This window comes from Camelina sativa, chromosome 12 (genome assembly GCF_030686135.1).
Source record: "Camelina sativa cultivar CO46 ecotype springtype chromosome 12, ASM3068613v1".
NCBI lineage: Eukaryota > Viridiplantae > Streptophyta > Magnoliopsida > Brassicales > Brassicaceae > Camelina > Camelina sativa.
The window spans coordinates 19,015,316-19,024,645 of record NC_141891.1 but is presented as its reverse complement, the minus strand read 5'-3'; the positions used below and the strand labels follow the sequence as shown (position 1 = coordinate 19,024,645).

The following is a 9,330-nucleotide window of genomic DNA, read 5'->3' as shown; positions in this document are numbered from 1 at the left end:
TCTTTTAAGTTATACCGACCAATATAGAGTGATTCAAGCTTTTGATGGGAAAATGACTGTGCAGGCAAGTCGAGTGTATAACTGGTTTTGATTTTTTGCGATGAACCGGCCATAATAGTTTATAAGTGTGAGATGTTTGACATGTCTTATTAGTGTAGATAGAGCTTATCGCTATATTTTAGCATTGCTAGAGTTTATCTCTATGTTCTTATCTTCTGTACTTGTCGTTATCTCCAAGTATCTTTGGAATACGATTCTAACAAACTCCATGTATAAATATGTGCTCTCGGTTGTGAATAAGAATCAGCAGTTATCATATTATACATGGAGTTTGTTAGAATCGTATTCCAAAGATACTTGGAGATAACGACAAGTACAGAAGATAAGAACAACATAGAGATAAACTTTAGCAATGCTAAAATATAGCGATAAGCTCTATCTACACTAATATGTCTCACATGAATCAGTGAACAAAACCACGTTTCAACCGTCCCATCTTGACATTGGTATGGGTAATGCCGTAATGGTCGATTCTGGTTCGTACGAAATGGCCAAAGAGTGATTTAATTAGCATATGTGAAAATGGGTAACTTATAGAAGCTTTGAGGAATAGTAACTAAAGAAACTTGAATAAGCATGTTTAAAGTCTCTTAGACCAAGTCCATCGGTAGAATCGATTAGTGTTTCAAAAAAAAAAAAGTATTTTAATTATAATTTCTTTTATTATTATTATTTTTAATTAAAATGACCACTAAATAACTGACATGTGTAGTAGTAGCTGAGAAACGTTTCTAAAAATCCCTATTCGAGAAACATTTCTTTATCTTTTTTCAGTTTTTAATATTTTTATTAATTTAATTTTGTTGAGCATTCTTAAAAATTTCTCCACTGGACATGTCCTTAGAGGCTAGAGCAGCTTCAACGGCAGAACATGTCAAAGTTTCTTAAAAGTAAAACATTATTGATCGTATATAGATTTTTATTAATTGTTGCCATTAGAAAAAGGACAAGTGTTTATTATTTTTCAGAATCGTTTTAGAGAGGTTTTTCTTGGTGAGAAAGAGGAGACAAAAGCCTCTCTTAATCTATTAAAATAACATCAACTACAAACGAATAAAACATCGAATCGTAGTTCCTCTAACATCTTCATCAAAGCACTAATCAAGAAAAATTAGGACAAGAATCTAAAAGAAGCAAGCCCATTGGTCGAGATAAGGCATAATTCGCCAATTCATCTGCAAGACGATTGACTTCCTTATACACATAGAAAATGTGGAATCCAGTTCTTAATTTAAAACGAGAGATTTAAGAAGTGTTTCTTTCTTTTATTCATTCTCTCTCCTCATTTAATTATTTTTTTATTATGAAATCTCTTCACTATGGAGATGGTTTTAGGCTCAATTAACACCACTATTTTCTTTCGAGGATATGGCGGCGGATCCAAGAAATATTTTTCCATAGAGCACATTATTTTTGTTAAATAAATTTTGTTTAAATATTTTCTTATATGTATACAACAATTATTGTTTAATTAATTAAAGACAAAATAATACAGTAAACAAAATCTAATATCGATGATAATTATAAGAAGAAAGCGACCAAAATTATTATTTCAGAAATATATTAAAAACTAATAATTTTTTTGGAAAACTAAAAGAATTTACAAAGAAAAACAAATCAAAAAGATTAAAAGCTGATCAAACTTGAGAGTTGAGGTACATATTGACAAAGATTCAACAAAAAATGCTAAGTTATTTGTTTAATTCCTTAAGTTATTGTGGTACATGCCCCACCCCATCAACACCTACATCCGCCCCTCTTCTGAGCTTCTTGACAAAGGAAGAGCTTGAGAAAGAATGTAATTAACAAGGAAAAAAAATGTGTAGAAGATATATTCAGTTGAGCTTCATTTTTCTTTTGATGTCAGAAAGAAAAATGAAGATAAAAATTTATTTGGAAAGACGAAAGTCCTACAGCAGAAAAGAAAAATACTTAGGTTCACCCCTAACTTCTTCATTCACCTCCTCTCCTTTCAACCAATCAGAATCTTTCATCTAATATTTTATTTAAAAAATAAATCAAAATTAAATTAAAAAACAAAACAAATTAAGGAAACAAATTATGTATATTTTTAATTAAGAAAAGTTAAATATTGGTTTGGTTTAGATTTTTAAAATTAGAACAAAATTATGTGTCGGTTTGGGTTTACAAATAAGGTGATTAGAGTTTAGACTTTACAATGAAAACTAAATTATATGTCGGTTTGGGTTTACAAATGAAGTGGTTAGAGTTTAGATTTAATAACTAAAATGAAATTATATGTCGGTTTGAGTTTACAAATGAGGTGGTTAGGGTTTAGATTTTTCAATTAGAACGAAATTATATGTCGGTTTGGATTTACAAATAAGATGGTTAGGGTTTAGATTTTACAATTAAAATGAATTTATATGTCGGCTTGGCTTTACAAATGAGATGGTTAGAGTTTAGATTTTACAATTAGGATGAAATTATATGTCGGTTTGGATTTACAAATGAGATGGTTAGGATTTAGTTTTTACAATTAGAATGAAATTATATATCGGTCTGGATTTATAACAGAACGGTTTAAGTTTTTAATTTTATAAATATGTATACATATTTTATTTCGTTATTTTATAAATAAGGGGGGGGGGGGGGGAAATGCCATTCTCGACATTTGATAAGGTTACTTGATTAATTTTGTCATTTCTATAAATATCTTGTGCCTATGTATACATAGTTAGTAGAAATCTATCTCTGTTCAATTTATAAATTTTTTTTTGGGATTATTACGAAATGTCATTTTTGAAGGTAAATCTTATAAATATGCCATTTATGTGAAAATTTTATAGATTTGGTATTTTTAAACACTTAAAATGTTTATTTTTTTGTTATTGCTAAAATACCTATTTTATAACAAATATTAAATTCTAAAAACAAATTAAACCGATTAAACCCAAATATAACAGGTTCAGAGTCTATTCATATTTTAGACAAAATAGAAAAATCAATAAATACCATCATGAAAAATGGCAAATTCATATTTGATTTAACTTTTTTTAAAGAAACCCATAAATGCGGCATTTATTGAATAATAAAGTCAATATAATGTTTTGTTTTCATTTCACAAAGATCTAATTATTTTTAGATATTTCCTGGACCACCAAAAAATATAATATGACCGTCATGAGGGTATTTGGAAGTCCTTGCGTCGTCTAGCACTTGGTAACCCCGATCGTTGTCTGTAAATTCTTGGAGATAGGCCACACTACGGTCTACATTATAACTATCATCGAGTATGGATATACGTTTCATATATGCATCGTAACGCAACGCTTCAACTGGAAATTGTCCATATCCCATTTCAGGACTCCGCAATGAAGCGCTGTATACTTCTCCACCCCACTCGACCAAGTTTCCAAAGCCTTGATGAAACCTACTGGACGGCCAAAATCCAACTTCTTCTCCCTGATCACCAAATTGCAACCACCAATTTCCATTCTTCTGGTCCTGTTACCCGAAAATAATAGGTAAAGTTTACATAAAGAAACAAAAAGTATTTATGTTTAGTTGAACTTTCTAACGAGCAACACTTTCGATTGTCAGCAAATAGAATCTTATTTTTGATGAGGACAATGATAAGAATGAGAGAAACCTTGATTAGACCAAAGATTCCATAGTGACTTGTCTTAGCACCACGAATAGATACCGGCAATAAAGCCGTACCAAGTGGAAAATCTTGACGAACGAGTAACATTCCAACGTTGCAGTTGCTATTGTAACATGATTTTCCACCTGCCTGTCCCATTATTATATATTCAAATTAAACATAATTAATGATAAACTTAAAAAAGAGAATTTACGAGCTTGATGTGACTGACTTACATATGTATAGACGAAAGTCCGAGGTTGGTGGTCCTTGTACAATACTGGATTTACCTGAATTAGTAAATATAATTTGTGTTCATTTTTAATTATTTATTAAAAAGATACAATACATTTTGTTGAACTAATTAAATAAATTACAGAACTCGTCGTAGCTATTACATGAAGAAAAAGAAATCGTATAGTAGTGTAGTTTTTTGTTTTTATCGAGTGCAAGTTGTTGACAGCAAATTAAATAAATCAAGTGACTTACAGTAAAACCAGTTTGGATGAAATCCTTTCCGATCTGAATGTGAAGTCTAGAAGCACTGTATTGGGTTGGCTTAACCTTAGGCGCAGTTAGACAAAGTTCCATTGTTGCTCCATGAAACCTTTGTTCTGGGTCTATCGATCGAGCCACTGCAAACTAATTCCATTCATTTTCGTTCAATAACGAAACATTGCTATCACTATAAATATATCAAAATGTTATTTTGAGAATCTGTTTTTAAAAAAAAAAAATTAAAATAATCAACTTACATGATGTTGGTCAAAATGAAGAGGACTATTAGGATCATAACTGGTCGTGTTCCAAGAGCCACGGGGTTTATGATTATCGCCATATGAGTCTAATCTCAAAATATCCTCTTTGGTGACTCTTTGTATAGGGACCGTACCAATGGGACAACCCACACCATTCTCCCATAAGTAACCAAATCCAGTATTGTTTGTCTTTTTTTCTCTCATTCCCTTCCATATTGGACGCATCTAAGACATGTCAACACCACAAACATATTACTGTCCGGTTCTTTTTATGTTTTAGGAAAAAAGAATATAGGTATATAGAATTGATATATCCGAAATTATACCGTGTAATGGTATGTGTGATTTTTCATAGAAGGGTGATCAAATGCTGGTTGCTTAAAGAAATCCACACACCCATAGCTTTCTCCATCTTTAGTCTATTTTTTTTCAGTCATATATATATATATATATATAAATATAGAGGTTAACATATTTGACTAAACTGTATAGTTTATAGAGAGAACAAATCCAATTGTGAAAAAAAAAAGCAAGATTGTGAGAGATTTATAAAAAAACCTTGATGATCTTGACATCGGGTTTGTTTATAGCCTTTAGTCTCTTCTCGATTTCTAAATCTTCAAATTTAGAAAATCTCTTGGCTTCGACGAAACCATTGTTATGACTTATGCTTATGAAACAAAAGATGCAACACATTAAGAACACCCATATCACTGGCACTTCCATTTTCACCAACAATAAAGAGAAAGAAAGAGAATGAGTTGACTGATTTTGAAGGAGGAAGGATAAAGGTTTAATATAGTATAAGGTTGAGGATGCTGATTAAGGAATATACGATTTTGTGCATACAAATTTCTTGACTATTGACCAAAAACATCTATGGAAAGACTTATATGCTGATAAATTAATCAGTTAATATTAGATAAAAATGATTCAAAGGATTCTTACTTATATGCTGATAAATTAATCAGTTAATTAACATCAGATGAAATGGATTCTTACTGGAGTCTGGAGTATGGTGCATGCAATCAGCCCCAGCTCTAAGGGTGTGCCGATAGTGCATATGCACAGGGTCCCATCATTTTTCAACAATTTAACTAAGCATTTTAGGGTCCAAAATTCCAAGTTTAGAAAATATATACCATAAAATTGTTTTTTATTTATTTTGGCACCGGGTCCAACTTTGTTTTGAGCCGGGCCTGCATGCAATGAAAAATTTATCTCTCTCACACAAAAGAGATTCGACGGTCCGTATCTTAAAATCTGCATGATGACTGGGGTCATTGTTACCTTGCATTAATTCATATGCATATTTACGATTGAGGTGGCTCATTCTCACCAATCACCTCAATTTTTCAAAACGTGCTTTCCCTAGTCAATCTCGAGACTGGGGTCATTAAAGTAATTCACATGTCTAACCTTTTAACTCGGAGTGTTTGCACTAACGATCACCTGCAATTTAAAAGTAGCGTTTTGAAAATTGAGAACAAGCTAGCTAGTTGAAGTTTTGACAACTCGTTTGGAAATACTCATACTTTAAGCTGTTTTTTTTCAGACAAGATGGATATGGTATTGGTATTCAGACTTGTCGGTTGTTATGAGCACTTCAATGCCATCAATCTTAAGGTCAAGCAAGACGAATGTTAGAAGTACCCCATAACTAGTAACATGCTTCATACAAACTACATGCGAATATGAATATATGTAACAAAGTAACTTTTTAGCATTGTATATTTGATAGATTATGTAATGGGCCTCCGATATACATATTGTCTAATAGTTACCATATTGTATAGATTTAGACTTATCATATCAAAGAGAAAAATTCTAACCAATTGTATGTATAAATACTACTCTTAAGCGAATCAATACAGCAACACGTTTACCCGATATTTCATGGTATCAGAGCAAGCAACTCTGTGACCTAACCTAATTTTTTTTTACTCGCCGCTGTTCATACCTTGACAGCCGCATCTACTTCTCTTTTGTTCATCGGTGTAGCCTCTACTCTTCTTTATTCTCTGTTACGATGAGTCTGATCTCCACCGCGTCTACTCCTTCTGCTTATACTCTAAACGCATATGATAATCCAGGTGCTTTGATCTCTTCTGTTGTTCTGAATGAACACAACTACTCCGAATGGGCTACTGAGCTCATGAATTCTCTCCAGGCCAAACAAAAACTTGGTTTTATTGATGGCACCATCCCGAAACCTACCACAGAGCCTGATCTATCATCATGGAAAGCCGCTAACTCCATGATAATTGGCTGGATTCAAACCTCTATCGATCCCGCAATTCGTTCTACGGTTTCTTTTGTTTCCGACGCTAAAGATCTTTGGGATAGTCTCAAACAGCGCTTCTCCACTGGCAACGGTGTTCGACGACAACTCCTCAAAGATGAGATTTCAGCTTGTCGACAAGACGAACAACCTATTCTCGCTTACTATGCCCGCTTGACTAAATTATGGGAAGAATTGCAAAAATACAAGACTACTAGCGCGTGTACATGTGCAGCTGCTCCGGACATTGCTAAAGAACGTGAAGATGATAAAGTTCACCAATTCCTTTTCGGGTTAGATGAACGGTTCCATCCTATTCACTCCACCATCACAGATCAGGAGCCCTTGCCAGATCTGAATCATGTGTATTCTCGGGTTATTCGTGAAGAACATAACCTCAATGCCTCTCGCTTGAAGGATGCTGGCAAAACTGAGACCATTGGATTCATGGTTATCCCGACTGGTGGCTAGAACAGAATCGCCACGATGGTTCCTCCAACACTATGGGCTGCGGCTCTCATGGTCGTGGTACCAATAACCGTGGGACTACATCTCGCGGTGGTCGCTACAACTCCTCTGGACACCGCAGTCGTGGCCGTGCCAATGCTGTCAATACCCGGTCTCCTTCTATGTCTACCAATGGGGCCTCCAATCCTATTGCTCAGCTGATCTCTCTACTTCAAGCATAACGTCCGAACACCTTTACTGAGAAGTTGTTTGGTAAAACTCGATCTTATGATGTTATTATTGATACAGGAGCCTCACACCACTTGACCGGTGATTTAAGTTTACTCTCTAATGTGGTTGACATCGTTCCCTCACCGGTCACAAAGCCCGATGGGTCTGCTTCTCGTGCCACCAAACGAGGCACCCTTATGTTCAACGATCAATATGATCTCCCTGATGTGCTTTTTGTGCCCGATTTTAACTGCACCTTAATCTCTGTTGCTAAACTTCTCAAGCATACTGGCTGCATTGCTGTCTTTACTGACACCTTATGTTTCTTGCAGGACCGTTTTACGAGGATTTTGATTGGTGCGGGTGAGGAACGTGAGGGGGTGTATTATTTTACGGGTGTTCTTGCGGCTCGTGTTCACAAGGTCGTCAAAGAGTCTTCTTCGGCAATCTTATGGCATCACGATTAGGACATCCCTCTACTGGTGTTTTGCTTTCTTTACCAGAATTTTCTCTTTCTCGTTGTGATCTTGATGTGCTCAAGAGTTGTGATATTTGTTTTCGTGCTAAACAACCAGTCTAAATAAAACTACATCTTGTTTTGAGCTTATACATTGCGATGTTTGGGGTCCTTACCGCACACCGTCTTCCTGTGGTTCTGTCTATTTCCTTACTATTGTTGATGACTTCTCGAGATATGTATGGACGTCCCTCATGGCTGAAAAATCTGATGTCTCACGTTTACTTCGTAATGTTTGTGCCATGAGTGAACGTCAATTTGGAAAACTTGTAAAAACAATACGCACTGACAACGGTACTGAATTTACATGTCTCACATCCTTTTTTCAAGAGAAAGGCATTCTTCATCAGACTTCGTGCGTGGATACACCACCACAAAATGGTCGTGCTGAGCGTAAGCATCTCCACATCTTGAACGTTGCCCGTTCGTTGCTGTTTCAAGGTCATCTTCCTCGCAAATTTTGGGGAGAAAGTATCCTTACTGCCACTCACCTCATCAACCGCACACCTACACCACTTCTTCATGGTAAAACTCCATATGAGGTGCTGTTCAGGACTCCTCCTTCTTACTCCATGCTCCGCACTTTTGGCTGTCTCTGTTATGCTCATTACCGGACCCGTGACAAAGATAAATTTGGTGAGCGAAGTCGCCGTTGTATCTTTGTTGGTTACCCCTTTGGCAAGAAATGTTGGTGCCTCTATGAGTTAGAGACCAACAAATTTTTTGTGAGTTGTGACGTTAACTTTCAAGAAACGGTTTTCCCGCTTGATACACCGGATACTGTTTCCTCTGCTCCGACACCACCATGCTCTCCTCTATTTTTCGATGATGATTGGGTTTTACCAATGCCTGGTTCATCTCCAACGTTGGTTACTCCTCCGTCTCTGTCGCTGGTTACTCCGTCTCCAGCTCCGGTTTTGTTGGTACCCGATTCATCTCCTGACCTAGGGGCCCCTACGTCTCCTACTACGGCTCCTACACCTACCTCTCCTACCACGCCTTCTGCGCTCTCGTCTATGCCTCCTGCCTTGCCTGTGCCCTCTCATGGTTTACCAGAATTACTTGGTAAAGGCCATCGTATAAAACGACCCTCTGTTCTTCTCAAGGACTTTGTTGCTCGTCACACCACTGCTTCTACAAATAAGACACCCCAACGCTTCTTCTCCTGGTCTCACTGATCCTAGTTCCTCTACAACGGTCTGTGGTAAGATTCTCGATGCTATTCCTATTTCTTTATCTGACAAAGAGTTCTCGGATATGCATCGTGTTTTCATGGTAGCCATTACCGCCGGTACCGAACCTACTAGCTATCACGAAGCTTCTCTTCTCAAAGAATGGTGCGATGCCATGGGTTTTGAAATCAAGGCTCTTGAAGATAATGAGACTTGGGAGATCACTACTTTACCTCCTGGCAAGAAAGCTATTGGAA

At 36.0% G+C, this 9,330-nt stretch overlaps 1 protein-coding gene and 1 pseudogene across 1 annotated transcript; one reads left to right on the top strand and one right to left on the bottom strand.

Annotated features, from left to right (window-relative positions):
- Positions 1-3,072: 3,072 nt before the first annotated feature.
- On the bottom strand, positions 3,073-5,289 carry LOC104723667 (protein neprosin-like). The gene is made up of 7 exons (XM_010442053.2): positions 4,984-5,289; positions 4,752-4,844; positions 4,423-4,650; positions 4,157-4,309; positions 3,904-3,957; positions 3,674-3,817; positions 3,073-3,528 (listed from the first exon to the last, which is right to left on the bottom strand). The coding sequence occupies exons 1-7, from the start codon at positions 5,149-5,151 to the stop codon at positions 3,163-3,165; spliced, it is 1,206 nt and encodes a 401-aa protein (XP_010440355.2). The 5' UTR covers positions 5,152-5,289; the 3' UTR covers positions 3,073-3,162.
- Positions 5,290-6,682: 1,393 nt separating this feature from the next.
- Positions 6,683-7,751, top strand: LOC147930740 (uncharacterized; annotated as a pseudogene).
- The last annotated feature ends 1,579 nt before the right edge of the window (positions 7,752-9,330 follow it).

Bases quoted from the DNA above. Each gene is read 5' to 3' on its own strand.
- LOC104723667 (XM_010442053.2), bottom strand. From the start codon at position 5,151: ATGGAAGTGCCAGTGATATGGGTGTTCTTAATGTGTTGCATCTTTTGT. The intron at 4,310-4,422 runs GTAAGTTGATTA...GAATGGAATTAG, and splicing joins TTCATTTTGACCAACATCAT to TTTGCAGTGGCTCGATCGAT. The intron at 3,818-3,903 runs GTAAGTCAGTCA...ATAATGGGACAG, and splicing joins GGACTTTCGTCTATACATAT to GCAGGTGGAAAATCATGTTA.